Raw genomic sequence first — 22,544 nt, forward strand, 5'->3', positions numbered from 1 at the left:
CATTTTAGGGTACCAGCACTCTGTGGAGAAAATGTGGCGTGGTGCTTGGGAACAAGCATCGTCTAGGTGCCTGTCCCTTTAAGAAGGCCGACCTGCCTTGGTTCTCCACCTGGGTCAGGAATTCAAAATTAGTCCCTCTCCTAGTTGGAAGTCACACACAGAGGGCTGTAAATTTGCCCACGTGTAAATTTAGGGTAAAAGCAGGGAGTAGAAATTACTCTCTTGTCATTTAAGAATGGTGGGATTTTTTCAAAGTGTCATCATTTTAAGGTACCAGCACTCTGTGGAGAAAATGCGGCGCGGTGCTTGGTAACAAGCATTGTCTTGGTGCATGGCCCTTTAAGAAGCCCGACCTGCCTTGGTTCTCCACCTGAGTCAGGAACTCAAAATTAGTCCCTCTCCTAGCTGGAAGTCACCAAAAAAAAAGGCGTAAATTGCCTGTCCTTCTAGGAAGCCCGACCTGCCTTGGTTCTCCACCTGGGTCCGGAACTCAAAATTAGTCCCTCTCCTAGCTGGAAGTCACCAAACAAAGGCGTAAATTTGCCTAAGTGTCTAGGTGTGTGGCCCTTTAAGAAGCCCGACCTGCCTTGGTTCTCCACCTGGTTCAGGAAGTCAAAATGAAATCCTTCTCCTAGCTGGAAATCACCAAAAAAAAGGCGTAAATTGCCTGTCCCTTTACAAGCCCGACCTGCCTTGGTTCTCCACCTGGGTCAGGAATTCAAAATCAGTCCCTCTCCCAGCTGGAAGTCACCAAAAAAAGGCGTAAATTTGCTTAAGTGTCTAGGTGCGTGGCCCTTTAAAAAGCCCGACCTGCCTTGGTTCTCCACCTGGGTCAGGAACTCAAAATTAGTCCCTCTCCTAGCTGGAACTCACCAAAAAAAGGCGTACATTTGCCTAAGTGTCTAGGTGCGTGGCCCTTTAAGAAGCCCGACCTGCCTTGGATCTCCACTCGGAGGTCACAATCAAAATTAGTCCCTCTCCTAGATGGAAGTCACTAAAAAAAGACAGGATTTTTTTTCTAAGTGTCACATTTTAGGGTACCAGCACTCTGTGGAGAAAATGCGGCGTGGTGCTTGGGCACAAGCCTTGTCTAGGTCAGGGGTCGGCAACCCAAAATGTTGAAAGAGCCATATTGAACCAAAAATACAAACACATCTGTCTGGAACCGCAAAAAATTAAAAGCCATATTACATACAGATATAAATTGAATTAAGATGACTTAAAGGAAACTAAATGAGCTCAAATATACCTACAAATGAGGCATAATGATGCAATATGTACATATAGCTAGCCTAAATAGCATGTTAGCATCGATTAGCTTGCAGTCATGCAGTGACCAAAAATGCCTTATTAGCACTCCACACAAGTCAATAACATCAACAAAACTCACCTTTGTGGATTCATGCACAACGTTAAAAGCTTGGTGGACAAAATGAGACGGAAAAAGAAGTGGCATAAAACACGTCCTAGAAAGTCGGAGAAGGTTATACATGTAAACAAACTAGGGTGAGTTCAAGGACCGCCAAAATTAGTAGGACAAAACGGCGCTCGCCAAATACTCGAATCAGTGAAGCATGTTTAATATAAACAGTGTGCTTTATAACAATTAGGGAGGTTTGTGTCATGTTTGTCCTCCTACAGAAACCATATTAAAACAAAAAATATATATTTTTCCCCACATCTTTTTCCATTTTTCATACATTTTTGAAAAAGCTCCAGAGAGCCACTAGGGCGGCGCTAAACAGCCGCATGCGGCTCTAGAGCCGTGGGTTGCCGACCCCTGGTCTAGGTGCATGGCCCTTTAAGAAGCCCGAAATGTCTTGGTTCTCCACCTGGGTCAGGAACTCAAAATTAGTCCCTCTCCTAGCTGCAAGTCACCAAAAAAAGGCGTAAATTTAGGGGCCCTATTTCCAGTCATTAGGGGCCATATTTTCAGACAGTTTGGCGTATTTCGGTGACGCCGAGGAGTCCTTCAGGTGTTCCCGGGGAATGTGAGGCCGTTCTGGGCCCTATTTTCAGACAAACTGAGTCCTGACCTATTATTATTATTATTAGCCTTTATTTAACCAGGTAAAATCCCATTGAGATCAAATATCTCTTTTCTAAGGGAGACCTGGCCAAGAGGGCAGCAGCAAGGTTACATTAAAAACAGTAAACAAATACATAAAACATCACATTTACAACATTAAAACTTGCTCACATTACACATGTGCATACAGACAAGGTAGACTGCAGTCCTTTCACAGAAGCTTTAAACTCATTCAACGTAACTAGGGTTTGAAGTTTAATATTCGATTGTAGGTTATTCCAAGCCTTCGGTGCTGAAAACCTAAGTGCTTTCTTGCCCAGTTCAGTTCTTACTTTGGGGACGACAAATAGCAGAACATTCATTGAACGAAGATTGTGACTTCCTTTTTTTCTTTGTTAAAAGACAAGACAGATAAGATGGAGTGATGACCTGAACCCGATAGAACACTTTTGGGATGACGGCGACTGAGAGCCAGGCCTTCTCGACCAACATCAGTGTGTGACCTCACCAATGCACTTTTGGAAGAATGGTCTAAAATTCCTATAAACACACTACCTTGTGGACAGCCTTCCCAGAAGAGTTGAAGCTGTAATAGCTGCAAAAGGTGGACCGACATCATATTGAACCCTATGGGTTAGGAATGGGATGGCACTTCAAGTTCATATGTGAGTCAAGGCAGGTGGCCAAATACTTTTGGCAATATAGTGTATGCACCGAACTGTCAGAATGTCATACCGTTGCACCTTATGGAATACAAACTGTAGGTAGAGTCGTCATGACTTGAGTGCACTCACGTGCAAGTACACACCTATTATCATCACTCACAGAGGAAAAAATCCTGAGCCGCCTGCTCCGCTTTGGACTGCGAGCCAAGTCAGAGACAAAGTCCACCGTCCTCCACTGGGTTATCAAACCGCGGGCCAGGCTTCCACCCATCTGTGGAAAACATGGAGGCATGTTCTCCCACACCGTACAGGCCGGCCTTTATCTGCAGATGGTACAACTGAGCAGGAATGTGACCTTTGATTTAGTTTCTCACGCAGGATGACCATCCCTGTGCAAAGTATGTGGATCGCATTCAGGGGCCTCCAAAGAGTGAACAAATAGGCACATGATCGCTTACATGGCCTGAGATTGCTTTAACGCAATTTAAAAATTTAGATAAGTGTTCAGGGAAAGTGCCCTCATGTGAGGCTCATTTCGACTGAAAAACTGGGGAAAAGGTGGCCTCCTCAAACACAAATGCTTGAAGGGGAACATTATCACCAGACCTATGTAAGCGTCAATATATACCTTGATTTTGCAGAAAAAAGACCATATATTTTTTTAACCGATTTCCGAACTCTAAATGGGAGAATTTTGGCGAATTAAACGCCTTTCTAATATTCGCTCTCGGAGCGATGACGTCACGTTGTGACGTCACATCGGGAAGCAATCCGCCATTTTCTCAAACACCGAGTCAAATCAGCTCTGTTATTTTCCCTTTTTTCGACTGTTTTCCGTACCTTGGAGACATCATGCCTCGTCGGTGTGTTGTCGGAGGGTGTAACAACACGAACAGGGACGGATTCAAGTTGCACCAGTGGCCCAAAGATGCGAAAGTGGCAAGAAATTGGACGTTTGTTCCGCACACTTTACCAACGAAAACTATGCTACGACAGAGATGGCAAGAATGTGTGGATATCCTGCGACACTCAAAGCAGATGCATTTCCAATGATAAAGTCAAAGAAATCTGCCGCCAGACCCCCATTGAATCTGCTGGAGTGTGTGAGCAATTCAGGGACAAAGGTCCTCGGTAGCACGGCAAGGAATGGCGGCAGTTTGTTCCCGCAGACGAGCGAGCTAAACCCCCTGGATGTCTTGGCTCACACCGTCCCTTAAACTGGACAGATCAGCTTTCAGGAAAAGAGCGCGGATGAGGGTATGTCTACAGAATTGATGAAAATTGGGCTGTCTGCACACTTAAAGTGCATGTTGTTGCCAAATGTATTTCATATGCTGTAAACCTAGTTCATAGTTGTTAGTTTCCTTTAATGCCAAACAAACACATACCAATCGTTGGTTAGAAGGCGATCGCCGATTTCGTCCTCGCTTTCTCCCGTGTCGCTGGCTGTCGTGTCGTTTTCGTCGGTTTCGCTTGCATACGGTTCAAACCGATATGGCTCAATAGCTTCAGTTTCTTCTTCAATCTCGTTTTCGCTCCCTGCCTCCACACTACAACCATCCGTTTCAATACATTCGTAATCTGTTGAATCGCTTAAGCCGCTGAAATCCGAGTCTGAATCCGAGCTAATGTCGCTATAGCTTGCTGTTCTTTCCGCCATGTTTGTTTGTGTTGGCTTCACTATGTGATGTCACAGGAAAATGGACGGGTGTATATAACGATGGTTAAAATCAGGCACTTTGAAGCTTTTTTTTAGGGATATTGCGTGATGGGTAAAATTTTGAAAAAAACTTCGAAAAATATAATAAGCCACTGGGAACTGATTTTTAATGGTTTTAACCATTCTGAAATTGTGATAATGTTCCCCTTTAAAGATCTGTGAACATGCAAAAAAAAACAACACATTGTTGTCCGAGGACGCGATGAACGTCCGACAGATCCTCAGCCACCTCTGACACTGACAACTAAAAGAGGTTGTGTGATGCTCTGAAGTGGAATGGTCTGGTTATTTCTGCTCTGCTTCTTCACTTCTGAGCCTTGACCATGCAACTCGGCAGAAGGGGGTTTGGTTTGTGCATACTCTCCGCACAGATGCGGGACGAGTGAACCGGCACAACAGCGCCTTGTTCCCCACCTTTTGTGCAGCTTCCTTAAGAGTAGCCAGAAGGGCCCTTGGTGTAGGAGTGTTACATTATACACCACTGTGATGTTGATGTGAAAAAAAAAAAAAAAAAAAATGCTTTGGTTGACCACAGATATGTTAAATAAAGGCGTGGCGGGAGTGGATAAAGTTTTGGTGAATATCCAAAGATTTCAGGGCTTTTTTGAGAGCAATATCTTGTTTGAAGGAAGAAATCTGTGGTCACCATTACATAAGAGAGGAATGCATCTATTTATTTTTTATGCAGGTGAGCCCGAGCTTTTGCGACACGGGCCCCTGATGAAAGAGTGAGTCAACTGCTTGCCGGAGCACTCCCCTGCACTCTGCCAAGCAGGTAATTCACAAGCATGAATAAAAGATAATGGGCCACAGCTGACTCTTCTTTGCTACATTTAATGTCTTTAATTTCACCAGGTAAAACACTTTTCCTATCCGACAAACTCCCTCCCGTATAGTCCCCTCGTATTGGTTCCCTGGCTCATGAGGATGATGGTGGCAATTTACACGATTGACTTGTAAAATAATACAAATTACAAAAATATTTGATCAATATACACAATAGCAGGGTAGGCTGATTGTATTGTTTCTTTTCCACTGGAAATGATGACAATAAAATTAATGAATTAGTCAGGTCCTGTGTCAAACTCTCACCACTAACAAACTCTTGACGACATGTGACAAATGGTAGAAGTGCGGTTGGAGCTCACTTTGTAGTGCATATTCCTTTCCTCTGCTGTGATTTTTTGTTACTGTTACTGAACTGCCTGGGCACGTAGTAAACAATCAACCACATGGCTAATTTGCATAAGAGACGAGAGACTAACCTGATGCTGAGTTCAGCTTGGGGGTCTGGTTACGTAAGAAACAGACCATTGAGTCAACATATTTATCACGGTATAAACAAAGCTTATTTTCTGGTGTAAATTTTATTTAAGTGTCCACTATATACTATATACATATATATATATACATAGTATATATATATATGTATATATATATACACACATATATATATACATGTATATGCATATATATATATATGTATGTGTATATATATATACACACAGTATATACATATATGTACATATAAACATATACATATATACAGTATATGTACATGTGTACATATGTATGTATGTATATATACACACATATATACATACTGTATATATGTGTGTGTGTGCGTGTATATATATATATATATATATATATATATATATATATATATATAATTTTATTTTTATTTATTTTATTTTTTTTAACAAATAACTTCCTGTTTTTTTTGTTTTTTTTAGATTTAAATGTAGTCCGGGCTCACCATTAAGGCTGGCTTTAGGGCAACTTCTATAGCAGCATTTTCCAAAGGCTTTCAAAACACAGTCGTAGCAATGCCGGCATTTTAAGTGACTGATAAGGTTTGATGTGTTGAAACTCGATATCTGTGTCCTTCTTCGCGAACTTTGGTGCAAAAAGCTCGCAAAATGTCTTCCTCTGAAACAGTGAAGAAGTCCCACACGATCGATGCCATGTCTGTTTACAACGAGCTCAGGGAAAGTTGTCAAGAGGCCGTTTACAGCACGAGCAGGAGAAGAGGAGCGCTTGATTTGCGCATATTGCGTCATACTGCCATGATGTCCGCTGTAATATTGGCACAAATATTCCATCTCTATTGGCAATGCTGATGTTAAATAGCAGACACTATCAAGAAATGATCTTGGATTGTGCTACAAATATGACGTCACTACCGAGAATGTTTCGGGGCGGATGCAGAACCGAAGCAAAGAAAGACTGGCGGGAGAGTTTTCTTAAAGGAAGTAGCAGTAAAACTGCTAACTATTTATTGCTACCACAAAAATGTGTGATAGCTAACATTAGCATTAGCATTTTGTTTTGAGCATCGGAAAGTCATTTACTAGTTTAGCAGGAAAACAGCCAAGGCAGCATTGTCTGAAATTACTCGCGAGTGAAAGCTAGGCCAATGTTGATCCTGACTGTTCTTTTGTCCGGTTTCTTTTTTTTGTCTCCTCAGACAAAACTTTTTGTTTCTTTGGTTGTTTCGGAGCTTCTGCCATGATAGCAGTAATTGCACGTAGGCGTTTTTCTTCTTCTTCTTTTAGTTTTCTGGCGACAATTAGGCATTCGCGTAGACTTCCAGGGGGAGTGACGTATGCCGTAAAGCAAGTCAGCACAGTTGTAGTTTTTTGTGTGGCAGGGTTCCTCCCACCCTCCTCACAGTCACTAAGTGGCAGTGAAATCGGTACAGGCCCTCTAAGGCCATGACAGAGGTGTCATTCAATTAGTTGTAAGTCCATGTATCATCCCAAAAGTTATGAAAATATTTTACGAAGGTTGAAAAGTTACTTAGTGCTGCTTTAAGCAAGCCTGCTTCTCCAGTGAATGAGCAGTATCACTGGTCCGTGAGTTTATAAATCCCGGTTTTCCAATGATTTCAATTCAAAACTAACCATCGGGAGTTGTACCACCGTTTATCCTTACACTCCTAATCAGCAATCATTTTTGGGACAATATACCATCCAGGAAAATGTATAAAACGCTGGGTTCTTGTGTGACTTTAGTGCCAAGTTTTGGTTCAACTGAATTCGGTGCATTCACGACTTGAGAGGTGCCACTGTGTACAGGCAACAGCTTGGAATATGTTGAGGAAAAAAAAAGATGTTGTTTTACAGATGTCTTCCAACGAGATCTCACCTTCATTATTGTAATTTAGCTTGCTGTTTACGCTTCTGGCAGACAACACCCGATCCTGGCATAACAAGCATTGGCATTTATCTACTTGCATTCAATACTTCAATGCAAAAAAAAATAAATAAGTATTGGATGTGCCAGGACTGAATTGTACTGTACAATACAGCCAGCCTGATGACAGTTATTATATCTTCAGGGAAACAGGGTCATCCTTAGTGGTCAGCAGCAACTGATAGGTTTCCGCCACCATTTAGCGGCTGAACTTATCACGACGCGCAGACCTCCTGTGCTGTCTGACTGGTGACTACAATAAACATGTGTACACATTACCATTAACAATGCAGGTGTTTTATAATACCGCAAATGAGGGGATATTCCATTGCCAGCACCCGGAACAAAAATAATTCTGTCATACTAAATTGGATTTACGGCTTTGTGCTACAGCCGCATGAGTGTAGAATTCACCGTGGATGTGTCTTGCACACAAGGTCACTCACCTCGACAATGTCAGAGTTGGTTCTGCTCTCGTGGGGCTCGTTGTACTCCGTATACTTCAGCAGCACTTTGTCCATGTCGGTGCTGGCGTATTGGAACAGTTTGTTGGAGCTGTTGAAGATGATGAGGGCGATCTCGCAGTCGCACAGGACGCTCAGCTCGTAGGCCTTCTTCATCAGGCCAAACTTCCTCTTCGTGAAGGTAACCTGGGGAACAACATGGGTTACACAGGAAGCAATCTCTTGTTCGATGGGAAGTATAGCATTTTTTAGACTGTTAGCCAGACCTAGGCAATTTAAGGCCCTGGGGCCACATGCGGCCCGTTAAGCTTTTCAATCTGGCCCGCCGGACATTCCCAAATATTTTTTTTAGATCTTTAAGATGGAAAGTGTAGCTGCCATTATGATGTGAAGTGATGTTTTCTAATGACCGGAAGTCTTCAACTATACAAAGTATTTAAATACTTTAATATAATAATATATTATATATTGGATTGGCAGACCTGGGTGGTGGTTCCTCTCTTTAAGAAGGGGAACCGGAGGGTGTGTTCTAACTATCGTGGGATCACACTCCTCAGCCTTCCCGGTAAGGTCTATTCAGGTGTACTGGAGAGGAGGCTACGCCGGATAGTCGAACCTCGGATTCAGGAGGAACAGTGTGGTTTTCGTCCTGGTCGTGGAACTGTGGACCAGCTCTATACTCTCGGCAGGGTCCTTGAGGGTGCATGGGAGTTTGCCCAACCAGTCTACATGTGTTTTGTGGACTTGGAGAAGGCATTCGACCGTGTCCCTCGGGAAGTCCTGTGGGGAGTGCTCAGAGAGTATGGGGTATCGGACTGTCTGATTGTGGCAGTCCGCTCCCTGTATGCTCAGTGCCAGAGCTTGGTCCGCATTGCCGGCAGTAAGTCGGACACGTTTCCAGTGAGGGTTGGACTCCGCCAAGGCTGCCCTTTGTCACAGATTCTGTTCATAACTTTTATGGACAGAATTTCTAGGCGCAGTCAAGGCGTTGAGGGGATCTGGTTTGGTGGCTGCAGGATTAGGTCTCTGCTTTTTGCAGATGATGTGGTCCTGATGGCTTCATCTGGCCAGGATCTTCAGCTCTCACTGGATCGGTTCGCAGCCGAGTGTGAAGCAACTGGGATGAGAATCAGCACCTCCAAGTCCGAGTCCATGGTTCTCGCCCGGAAAAGGGTGGAGTGCCATCTCCGGGTTGGGGAGGAGATCTTGCCCCAAGTGGAGGAGTTCAAGTACCTCGGAGTCTTGTTCACGAGTGAGGGAAGAGTGGATCGTGAGATCGACAGGCGGATCGGTGCGGCGTCTTCAGTAATGCGGACGCTGTATCGATCCGTTGTGGTGAAGAAGGAGCTGAGCCGGAAGGCAAAGCTCTCAATTTACCGGTCGATCTACGTTTCCATCCTCACCTATGGTCATAAGCTTTGGGTTATGACCGAAAGGACAAGATCACGGGTACAAGCGGCCGAAATGAGTTTCCTCCGCCGGGTGGCGGGGCTCTCCCTTAGAGATAGGGTGAGAAGCTCTGCCATCCGGGGGGAGCTCAAAGTAAAGCCGCTGCTCCTCCACATCGAGAGGAGCAAGATGAGGTGGTTCGGGCATCTGGTCAGGATGCCACCCGAACGCCTCCTTAGGGAGGTGTTTAGGGCACGTCCGACCGGTAGGAGGCCGCGGGGAAGACCCAGGACACGTTGGGAAGACTTTGTCTCCCGGCTGGCCTGGGAACGCCTCGGGGTCCCACAGGAAGAGCTGGACGAAGTGGCTGGGGAGAGGGAAGTCTGGGCTTCCCTGCTTAGGCTGCTGCCCCCGCGACCCGACCTCGGATAAGCGGAAGAAGATGGATGGATGGATGGATTATATATTATATATACCGTATTTTTCGGACTATAAGTCGCAGTTTTTTTCATAGTTTGGCCGGGCTCCAGTGCGACTTATATATGTTTTTTTGCCTCCCTGCTTGGCACTCAGCATCAAGGGTTGGAATTGGGGGTTAAATCACCAAAAATGATTCCCGGGCGCGGCACCGCTGCTGCCCACAGCCCCCCTCACCTCCCAGTGGGTGAACAAAGGGATGGGTCAAATGCAGGACAAATTTCACCACACCTAGTGTGTGTGTGACAATCATTGGTACTTTAACTTAAATGGTTAGAATCTGCGCTTTTGAATTATATACTAGTTACTATGGTAATCTAATTAGTTACTTTGGCAATGTAAGTCACAGCAGCTCAGACGAGGCACCAAGCAGTGTGGGTGGGGAGCGTTTCCACAGAGTGTTTCCAGAGCCTGAAATGCGGGTGTCAGAGACAGACGCGGAAGGAGATTTTTACAACAAAGTTATACAAGAAAAGTGATATTATGTCAGATTTTATTTTATTTTTTAAATTTTTACCCTTCGCATTCATATTTCGCCGTGTTTGTTGCATTTTTGTTGTGTTTCGCTTGATTGTAAAATATGTGGATGGAGAGGGGGTGTGACGTTCATATGTTGTCAATATTCAGTGTTTTATCGTTCATAGTTAATATCGTAAATCCCACTTTCTTTATATTCATGTACATTCTTGGTGTCTCATTCAGTAAAACATTTAAAATTCCATTCCGTTTTTAAGGTGGTCTGTCATAACGTTTTTAGCTTTCAATCAAACATTATTGTGAGGTTTTGTATTAGTGTTCCTAAAAATAGGACCCAAACACACACATATTGTACAGCAGATTGTCACAACTTGTGTGTGTGTGTGTGTGTGTGTGTGTGTGTGTGTGTGTGTGTGTGTGTGTGTGTGTGTGTGTGTGTGTGTGTGTGTGTGTGTGTGTGTGTGTGTGCATGCGTATATTTATATTTATATATATATATATATATACATAGATAGATAGATATACCGGCCCCCAGACACATTTTTTTCTCTAAATGTGGCCCCCAGGTCAAAATAATTGCCAAGGCCTGCTGTAAGCCGTTGAATCTCGCTGCTTATAAAACGCTGAGGTTAATTTATGGATTTTTGGCGGTGTATTGCGGGCGGCTGCAGCAACACAAACACAGCCGGTGGTTCATTGTTTACATTCCCGAAAGATGACTGTCAAGCTTTACCATTGGCCTGTGGAGAAGTGGGAAAACAGAGACTCTTACCAGGAGGACTTTGAGTTGGATGCGCAGACACGGTACCGTGAGTACACATGCAGCTGCGGCTTCCAAACATTTGATCGCTTGCCCGTACGTGCGTGCCACTATGTGCATGTCACGTACGTAACTTTGGGGACTTTGGGGAAATATATGGGCTGTATGAACTTTGGGGAGGTGAACGGTACTTTGGGCTGTGGGATTGAGTGTGTTGTGCAGGTGTTTGAGTTGTATTGGCGGGTTATATGGACGGGGGGGGGAGGTGTTTGTTATGCGGGATTAATTTGTGGCATATTAAATATAAGCCTGGTTGTGTTGTGGCTAATAGAGTATATATATGTATTGTGTTTATTTACTGTTTTAGTCATTCCCAGCTGAATATCAGGTCCCACCCGCCTCTCACAGCATCTTCCCTATCTGAATTGCTCCCACTGCCCTCTAGTCCTTCACTCTTACTTTCCTCATCCACAAATCTTTCATCCTCGCTCAAATTAATGGGGAAATCGTCGCTTTCTCGGTCCGAATCGCTCTCGCTGCTGGTGGCCATGATTGTAAACATTGTGCAGATGTGAGGAGCTCCACAACCTGTGGCGTCACGCTACTCGTCTCCTACTTCCGGTACAGGCAAGGCTTTTTTATCAGCGACCAAAAGTTGCGAACTTTATCGTCGATGTTCTCTACTAAATCCTTTCAGCAAAAATATGGCAATATCGCGAAATTATCAAGTATGACACAAAGAATGGACCTGCTATCCCCGTTTAAATAAGAAAATCGCATTTCAGGAGGCCTTTAATGCTTTAAACAAATAAACTTATCTTTACACTTGTGTGACAAGTTGGAAATTCCAAAAGTTGCATTTTTGTTTAAAAAGTGATGCATCTGCAATGCAAATCACCATTTCGTGACGCCATCTTTGATTATTCTTGTCCCATCTTCATATTATCAGTGTTAACTTATTGTTACGCATGTTTTATTCCATGATATAACATCTTACTTTTTTTTTTTTCGTTTTGTTACGACACAGTTCTGATAGGCAACAAAGACATGTGTCGTCCGTTAGAGCAGTGTTTTTCAACCTTTTTTGAGCCAAAGCACATGTTTTCCATTGAAAAAATACGGAGGCACACCACCAGCAGAAATCATTAAAAACTGAAACTCAGCAGCCGATATTGACAATAAAAAGTTGTTGTCGCAATTGTTGGATATGACTTTAAACCATAACCAAGCATGCATTACTATAGCTCTTGTCTCAAAGTAGGTGTACTGTCACCACCTGTCACATCACGCCGTGACTTATTTGGACTTTTTTGATGTTTTCCTGTGTGTAGTGTTTTACTTCTTGTCTTGCGTTCCTATTTTGGTGGCTTTTTCTCTTTCTTTGGTATTTTTCTGTAGCAGTTTCATGTCTTCCTTGACCGCTATTCCCCACACCTACTTTGTTTTAGCAATCAAGAATATTTCAGTTGTTTTTATCCTTCTTTGTGGGGACATTGTTGATTGTTGTGTCATGTTCGGATGTACATTGTCTTTGCTCCACAGTAAGTCTTTGCTGTCGTCCAGCATTCTGTTTTTGTTTACTTTGTAGCCAGTTCAGTTTTAGTTTCGTTCTGCATAGCCTTCCCTAAGCTTCAATGCCTTTTCTTAGGGGCACTCACCTTTTATTTATTTTTGGTTTAAGCATTAGACACCTTTTTTACCTGCACGCTGCCTCCCGCTGTTTCCGACATCTACGATGCAATTAGCTACCTGCTGCCACCTACTGAAATGGAATAGTATAACGTGGTAAGTCTGCCGATCTCCAGACAGCACAGACACTCAACAACAACACATTATTTGCGGATTACTGGTTTGCAAAAAATATTTTTAACCCAAATAGGTGAAATTAGATCATCTCCCACGGCACACCAGACTGTATCTCACGGCACCCTAGTGTGCCGCGGCACAGTGGTTGAAAAACACTGCGTTAGAGGAGCCTGCAGACACACAGTGCATGTTTGAAACGTCTTGTCAAGACGTCAGGGTGAGATGCACGAGTCGGCGAGCTGAGTCAGAGCTTTGGCAACGACATGGGTCCATACATTACTGACGCTAGCCCCTGACTCCGTATATGGAAAGTTATCTGTGTAGCGCAGCATAAGCCTTGTAACTTGAGCCCTCAGATGGGACTTTGGGTCATACATCACTCCGATGGTAATGCAACTCCCCTCACCTCAGCAAAGCAAAGTGACGAGATGTCCCGTATCTGTGCAGGTCTGTTTCTGTGGTCAGCTCAGTCCCGTGCACACCTCATTATGTTACACCACCTTTTCAACAGTACCGTACAACCCTTTTTATTAGGGCTGTGAATCTTTGGGCTACACACCATTCGATTCTTGGGAGAAACAATTTGATTCAGTATCGATTCAAAACGATTCTCCAATCAAAGTCAATACTTGTTAATCACATTGAGTGCCAGTTGTATGAATAACTACATGCATCCATAAAATAAATTAATATCTGTGTAACATTTCTATATTAATAATATTCTACCCAAACATTTAATAAAGTCAAATACAAATAAGACAACAAGAGAAGTATGCAACACTTTTCTTTTCTAAAGTAAAAGTAATGTAAATCTGTACAGCAGATATGGACATCTACCATTTACATCAAAAATATGATTTGCCTGAGTGGCTGGACAGGACAGATTAAAAATAATAATAATAATAATAATTTTCATTTTAAGAATCGTTACAGATTCGGAAAATGCTTTTGACACCCTTAATTTTTATAGTAAGAAACACAATTAAATAGGTTTTATCCTCTGAGCCTGTAAAACAATCTGATCTAAAAAGTACCGTATTTTTCGGAGTATAAGTCGCACCGGAGTATAAGTCGCACCTGGCGAAAATGCATAATAAAGAAGGAAAAAAACATATATAAATTGCACTGGAGCCCGGCCAAACTATGAAAAAAACTGCGACTTATAGTCCGAAAAATATGGTATATTGTATAGTATGTGTACTACAGGAAAATAAAATATAACTTTGTTTTAAGGGTAACCTATGATTAATTTGATCTTTTCTGACTTAAACATGGTACAATGTCAGATTCATGCATACCTTGCAAACACAAGAAAGGTAGGATAAAGTATTGTTTTCACCTAATCTTGGCATACCGTATGTATAACAACATAAACATGCAGTGACATAAATGCTAAAATTTTTTTATTTATGCAAGGTGTGAATATATGTGAAATTGCGCAGGTGTACCTAATAATGTGACTGGGTGAGTCTATATACCAAATTGTGGTACGGGCCCCATCTATGGGTATGGCAAAGAATCACTTGAAAAAAGTAGCATTTTTGTTTTGTTTTCCTATATTCAAACAAAGTGTTGTTGTTCAAACTGTGTGTAATGTTACAGTGGCCAAAAATATTAAACATACTTGTTAAATAAAACCTCTGTCTTGTTTTTAATGAATACTGAATACAGCAGTGTTTTTCAACCTTTTTTGAGCCAAGGCACATATTTTCCATTGAAAACATACAGAGGCACACCACCAGCAGAAATCATTAAAAACTGAAACTCAGCAGCCAATATTGAAAATAAAAAGGCGTTGTCGCAATTGTTGGATATGACTTTAAAGCATAACCAAGCGTGCATCAATATAGCTCTTGTCTCAAAGTAGGTGTACTGTCACCACCTGTCACATCAAGCTGTGACTTATTTGGACTTTTTTGATGTTTTCCTGTGTGTAGTGTTTTACTTCTTGTCTTGCGCTCCTATTTTGGTGGCTTTTTCTCTTTCTTTGGTATTTTCCTGTCGCAGTTTCATATCTTCCTTGACCGCTATTCCCCACACCTACTTTGTTTTAGCAATCAAGAATATTTCAGTTGTTTTTATCCTTCTTTGTGGGGACATTGTTGATTGTTGTGTCATGTTCGGATGTACATTGTCTTTGCTCCACAGTAAGTCTTTGCTGTCGTCCAGCATTCTGTTTTTGTTTACATTGTAGCCAGTTCAGTTTTAGTTTCGTTCTGCATAGCCTTCCCTAAGCTTCAATGCCTTTTCTTAGGGGCACTCACCTTTTATTTATTTTTGGTTTAAGCATTAGACACCTTTTTTACCTGCACGCTGCCTCCCGCTGTTTCCGACATCTACGATGCAATTAGCTACCTGCTGCCACCTACTGATATGGAAGAGTATAACATGGTAAGTCTGCCGATCTCCAGACAGCACAGACACTCAACAACAACACATTATTTGCGGATTACTGGTTTGCAAAAAATATTTTTAACCCAAATAGGTGAAATTAGATCATCTCCCACGGCACACCAGACTGTATCTCACGGCACACTAGTGTGCCGCGGCACAGTGGTTGAAAAACACTGGGCTACTGTATTTAAATGTTGGAAAAAGTTTAAGAATCACTGTTGTATGTTATATTCTTTATGGAGTTATTTTGGTGGTGTCAACTTCAATATCTATAAATTAGGGATGTCAGAATTAAAGAGTTAACTCATGTGATTAATCATAAAAAAATGTCACATTAATCATGTTACATCACACTTAGATTAATTATGCAATTTATAAAAGCTCTTTTACTTTAACAGCTATACGGTCAGTGATCAGATAAATACATACGTCAGTACAAAAAAAAATTCTGACTGATGTGCAGCACCCCCACGACCCCGAACGGGACAAGCTGTAGAAAATGGATGGATGGATGTGCTCGCTGGCACATTTCAAACCAACATACAGTTTGAAAAAACTTCAGATAACAGTGTTACCAAGTTGTGAGCAGATAAATGACATGCAGTCAAGTAAAATGTGACTGGATGACAGTCTGACAATGAAATGACATTTGTGTGCAAATATTGAGGTCTTTTCTGAAGCTAATTTTTATTATGCAAGCAAGTAATCGCCTGTGATTAATCATGATTAATCCAAATTCTAAATGTGTTTATTTGTTATTCCAGTGTACATTTTTAGAAGATAGATTTAAAGACGGTGGGGCGAGGTTTCATTTGCAACCTGCAGACGGACTCAAAAAAACGGGTTATAAAGGTGACTGTGGAGAAAAACTTACGAACATTTTTTTTACAGCACAGCATATCCAATATTTATTATCTAAACCACAAGGAAGTGTTTTAAATGTAGATTATAATCATCATCGGTTTCCTTTTTAGCAAAAAAACATCACCTATGTAGTTTGTACTTGAATAAAAATTATGTTGAATGCGATTTCAGCATGCAAGTCTCATGTATATGATTTTAAGTACAATTGATTCTTAAATTAAAAAAACCCTGATGTTTCTATACATAATAATAATAATTAGCTTTATTGTCTCCGAGGAGAAATGTGTCTTGGACATCAAGACACAGCGTTTTACATACATACATATCATCAGTGAAAATATATTTTGAGAATTGATACTCTGAAGGATAAAAACATGACATCAGCTATGGAAAGATCTACATCCATGCAGACGTTTGCTATGGCACGTTTTTCTATTTAATGTACCGTATTTTTCGGAGTATAAGTCGCACCGGAGTATAAGTTTCACCTGCCGAAAATGCATAATAAAGAAAGAAAAAAAACATATATAAGCCGCATTTTTTGGGGAAATTTATTTGATAAAACCCAACAGCAAGAATAGACATTTGAAAGGCAATTTAAAATAAATCAAGAATAGTGAACAACAGGCTGAATAATTGTACGTTATATGAGGCATAAATAACCAACTGAGAACGTGCCTGGTATGTTAACGTAACATATTATGGTAAGAGTCATTCAAATAACAATAACATATAGAACATGCTATACGTTTACCAAACAATCTGTCACTCCTAATCGCTAAATCCCATGAAATCTTATACGTCTAGTCTCTTACGTGAATGAGCTAAATAATATTATTTGATATTGTACGGTAATGTGTTAATAATTTCACACATAAGTCGCTCCTGAGTATAAGTCGCACCCCCGGCCAAACTATGAAAAAAACTGCGACTTATAGTCCGAAAAATACGGTACATACAGTAAAAAGCCAAAAGTTTGGACACACCTTCTCATTTGATGCGTTTCCTGTATTTTCAAGACTATTTACATTGTAGATTGTCACTGAAGGCATCAAAGCTATGAATGAACACATGTGGAGTTATGTACTTAACAAAAAAAGGTGAAATAACTAAACACATGTTTGATGTTCTAGTTCCTTCAAAATAGCCACCCTTTGCTGTGATTACTTTTTCGCACACTCTTGGCATTCTCAAAAAGTAGTCACCTGATATGGTTTTCACTTCACAGGTGTGCTTGAAGCTCATGGAGAGAATGCCACGAGTGTGCAAAGCAGCAATCAAAGCAAAGGGTGGCTATTTTGAAGAAACTAGAATATAAATCATGTTTTCAGTTATTTCACCTTTTTTTGTTAAGTACATAACTCCACATGTGTTCATTCATAGTTGTGATGCCTTCAGTGACAATCTACAATGTAAATAGTCATGAAAATAAAGAAAACGCATTGAATGAGGAGAAGGTGTGTCCAAACCTTTGGCCTCTACTATATATGTTGATACTAATCAATAAAAGCACATTTGTTTTCAATGTATGTACACATTTTTGAGCCTTTTTAAAGGCCTACTGAAATGCGATTTTGTTGTTTAAACGGGGATAGCAGGTCCATTTTATGTGTCATACTTGATCATTTCGCGATATTGCCATATTTTTGCTGAAAGGATTTAGTAGAGAACATCGACGATAAAGTTCGCAACTTTTGGTGGCTGATAAAAAAAGCCTTGCCTGTACCGGAAGTAGCAGACGATATGCGCATGATGTCACAGGTTGTGGAGCTCCTCACATCTGCACATTGTTTACAATCATGGCCACCAGCAGCGAGAGCGATTCGGACCGAGAAAGCGACGATTTCCCCATTAATTTGAGCAAGGATGAAAGATTCATGGATGAGGAAAGTGAGAGTGAAGTACTAGAGGGCAGTGGGAGCGATTCAGATAGGGAGGATGCTGTGAGAGGCAGGTGGGACCTGATATTCAGCTGGGAATGACTAAAACAATAAATAAACACAAGACATATATATACTCTATTAGCCACAACACAACTAGGCTTATATTTAATATGCCACAAATTAATCCCGCATAACAAACACCTCCCCCCTCCCGTCCATATAACCCGCCAATACAACTCAAACACCTGCACAACACACTCAATCCCACAGCCCAAAGTACCGTTCACCTCCCCAAAGTTCATACAGCACATATATTTCCCCAAAGTCCACAAAGTTACGTACGTGACATGCACATAGCGGCACGCACGTACGAGCAAGCGATCAAATGTTTGGAAGCCGCAGCTGCATGCGTACTCACGGTACCGCGTCTGCGCATCCAACTCAAAGTCCTCCTGGTAAGAGTCTCTGTTGTCCCAATTCTCCACAGACCAATGGTAAAGCTTGACTGTCATCTTTCGGGAATGTAAACAATGAAACACCAGCTGTGTTTGTGTTGCTGCAGCCGCCCACAATACACCGCTTCCCACCTCCAGCTTTCTTCTTTGCTGTCTCCATTGTTCATTGAACAAATTGCAAAAGATTCACCAACACAGATTCACCAACACAGACGACTTAATAGCTGGCCACCATGCTGTCCCAAAATGTCCTCTACAATCCGTGACGTCATGTGCCGGCGTCATCATACCGAGACGTTTTCAGCAGGATATTGCGCGCAAAATTTAAAATTGCACTTCAGTAAGCTAACCCGGCCGTTTTGGCATGTGTTGCAATGTTAAGATTTCATCATTGATATATAAACTATCAGACTGCGTGGTCGGTAGTAGTGTGTTTCAGTAAGCCTTTAAAGAAAATCATATAATCATAGCAGATTATGCAAATTATGTAAGGACGTCATGGTGACCACACCCCCTAAACACCCCCCCAATGGAAGGAAAAGCCTGTACGTGACTATCTATCTGAGTACTTTCCACCTGCCCAGAGAACCTTGCACACCTTGCTCATCCGCTTGTTTGCATATGTGTTTGTTTGCTTAACCGAGCGGAATGCGAGTGAGTGTCACGTGAACAAAATGATTAACAAATGGCACACTCTTTAGCAGATGAAAGCGGTCTAAGCCATGGAGATGTCTGTTTTTGTGTTGTTGGGTTGTTTTTTTTTCCAACAGGAAGCACGCGGATTGATGATGGGTCACAGAGTGCTGAGTGCCCGGGTGCTGAGGCAGGCACAATAAGCCACGTCCCACTAGAGGTGACTTTACATTGCTGCTGGTTGTGTATTTACCTTTAATTGAGAAAGAACTGGTAGTGTATATCTAGATTATGCCCACTTGATGTTGTGTCAATGTAGTGTAAATGCCTATCAGATGTTAACAATAAGTTGGCTTTATTCATATAAATAGCAGGAAATAACTTTTATCAAGGCCATCAGTCGAGACAGTGGGGAAACACAAATAGCCTTGGAGATAATGAGAGTCACACTAAGTCAAGCACTACTTGAATTCACAAAAATGATGCCGCACAAACAACCACTGATGTCCATTAGTTTCTCAATAAGACATACACGGTAGTATAGAGCAGTGTTTTTCAACCACTGTGCCGCAGCACACTAGTGTGCCTTGAGATACAGTCTGGTGTGCCGTGGGAGATTATCTAATTTCACCTATTCGGGTTAAAAATATTTTTTGCAAACCAGTAATTGTAGTCTGGAAATGATGTGCTGTTGTTGAGTTTCGGTGCTGTTTAGAGTTCGGCAGAGTAACCGTGTAATACTCTTCCATATCAGTAGGTGGCAGTAGGTGCTTTGTAGATGTCGGAAACAGCAGGAGGCAGTGTGTAGGTAAAAAGGTGTCTAATGCTTAAACCAAAAATAAACAAAAGGTGAGGGCCCCTAAGAAAAGGCATTGAAGTTTAGGGAAGGCTATGCAGAACGAAACTAAAACTGAACTGGCTACAAAGGAAAACAACAGAATGCTGGACGACAGCAAAAACTTACTGTGAAGCAAAGATGGCGTCCACAATGTACATCCGAACATGACATGACAATCAACAATGTCCCCACAAAGAAGGATTAAAACAACTGAAATATTCTTGTTTGCTAAGACAAAGTAGATGCGGAAAATAGCGCTCAAAGGAAGACATGGAACTGCTACGGGAAAATACCAAAAAAAAGAGAAAAAGACACCAAAATAGGAGCGAAAGACAAGGACTAAAACACTACACACAGGAAAACAGCAAAAAAGTCAAAATAAGTCAGGGCGTGATGTGACAGGTGGGGACAGTACACCTACTTTGAGACAAGAGCTATAGTGATGCATGCTTGGTTATGCTTTAAAGTCATATCCAACAATTGCAACAACGACTTTTTACTGTCAACTGAGTTTAGTTTTTTTTATGATTTCTGCTGGTGGTGTGCCTCCGCATTTTTTCAACGCAAAAAATGTGCCTTGGCTCAAAAAAGGTTGAAAAACACTGGTATAGAGTGTAAAGATTCATTTTAACGATCTCTATATAAACGACATTTGTAAATTCACAAAGGACTTAAAATTAGTATTATTTGCAGATGACACGACTGCGTTTTGTTCTGGAGAGAACACACAGAAGCTAATACAAATAATAACAGAAGAAATGAACAAATTATAAAGATGGTTTGACAAAAACTGACTATCTTTGAATCTCAGTAAAACTAAAATAATGCTATTTGGCAACAGTAGAAGAGAGAGTCAAACGCGGATACAAATAGATGGAGTAGATGCTGAAATAGATGACAAAATGAGCTGTAAATCTCATGTAAAAATTATACAACATAAAGTAGCAAGAACACACATGCTTGGCTTTTTTATGCATTCAAAATAATAAATAAATAGCTAACAATTGAGTCAACAGATCGGGGGTCCTCCATTGCGCACATAAAAGCCTTTAAAAACATCCAGAAAGTGCCAACAATACTCCATTTACATATCATGACCTGCAAATTAACCAAATATGAGTGATAGTGTTTTTAAAAGTGCCAACGCGGACAGACTGTTTTAGCGCCGCATTGATAGCAGCGAGCTAATGCTAGCTTACGCCGTTTTTGTTGACACACTGAGCCGGCGGCTGCTTCTGCTTTGTCTCAAACTTCGTAAAAGTACATTTTAGATTATAATTAATGTATCTCTGACCTGCTAGTAGACAAATGTGGCCATGGATCGACAGGCTGGTCGACTTTGACGTCCCCCGAAATGGCAAAAAAGATGTGGTTGTATCAGCGTTTATTAATCCTTCGTGGGGATTGCGATTGAATCTTCATCTAAACGGGATTATGTGAGCGTCCCGTCAGTCGGCATCCCAGCAAGAGTGGAAATATTACAGTAAGTGTTTGTTTTATTATGGTTTGTTATGTTTAATTTGTATGTTTAGCACCTAGCAGTGATGCTAATGCTATAGTGTTTCAATAAAGCTGCATCTGTTAAGCACTCGGCTTCTAAAACCTTTTGCTCATTCTCTTTGTGTTCGGGCTCAATTATATAAGGGTCTGTATCATCATTTTTACCAAAGCAATCGCTGTTGGCTCTCACAAAGTCTGCTTGATTAGCATTGTTGTTGATGTGGAAAGGATCTGTGGTTCCTCCTCTACGTCACGGTTCGCGTGACTGGTTTGCTCATTAACCCTAAAAATGACTTGGGAATTTCCATGAGATTGATACTAATTAATGGCAAACTTTGGAAGTCGTTTGGTGTCATAAATCAGATATATATGATAACAGCTTCATTATAATTGTTTTTCCACTCTACTGGTACTTTAAATCTTGAGAAAATTATTTTTAAGAGTGCATGAATCCACTCCATCACATTTTTTAAATATACAGTACAGGCCAAAAGTTTGGACACACCTTCTTCTCATTCAATGCGTTTTCTTTATTTTCATGACTATTTACATTGTAGATTGTCACTGAAGGCATCACAACTATGAATGAACACATGTGGAGTTATGTACTTAACAAAAAAAGGTGAAATAACTGAAAACATGTTTTCTATTCTAGTTTCTTCAAAATAGCCACCCTTTGCTCTGATTAATGTGTTGCACACTCTTGGCGTTCTCTCGATGAGCTTCAAGAGGTGGTCACCTGAAATGGTTTCACTTCACAGGTGTGCTTGAAGCTCATTGAGAGAATGCCAAGAGTGTGCAAAACAGTAATCAGAGCAAAGGGTGGCTATTTTGAAGAAACTAGACTATCAAACATGTTTTCAGTTATTTCACCTTTTTTTGTTAAGTACATAACTACACATGTGTTCATTCATAGTTTTGATGCCTTCAGTGACAATCTACACATTGAATGAGAAGGTGTGTCCAAACTTTAGGCCTGGACTATATATATA

The 22,544-nt window shown here is 41.3% G+C and overlaps 1 protein-coding gene across 7 annotated transcripts in view; it reads right to left on the reverse strand.

The window, feature by feature from the left end:
- The window catches only part of mef2aa (myocyte enhancer factor 2aa), a 223,804-nt gene that overhangs the window by 93,667 nt on the left and 107,593 nt on the right, over window positions 1-22,544 (reverse strand). For all 7 annotated transcript variants that reach the window (XM_061925034.2, XM_072911837.1, XM_061925035.2 and 4 more), the window contains exon 3: window positions 8,059-8,262. In XM_061925034.2, the coding sequence (XP_061781018.1) occupies window positions 8,059-8,262 (204 nt within the window). The remainder of the gene's footprint in view (window positions 1-8,058; window positions 8,263-22,544) is intronic.

This window comes from Nerophis lumbriciformis, linkage group LG29 (assembly GCF_033978685.3).
Source record: "Nerophis lumbriciformis linkage group LG29, RoL_Nlum_v2.1, whole genome shotgun sequence".
In the NCBI taxonomy this organism is placed as follows: Eukaryota; Metazoa; Chordata; class Actinopteri; order Syngnathiformes; family Syngnathidae; genus Nerophis; species Nerophis lumbriciformis.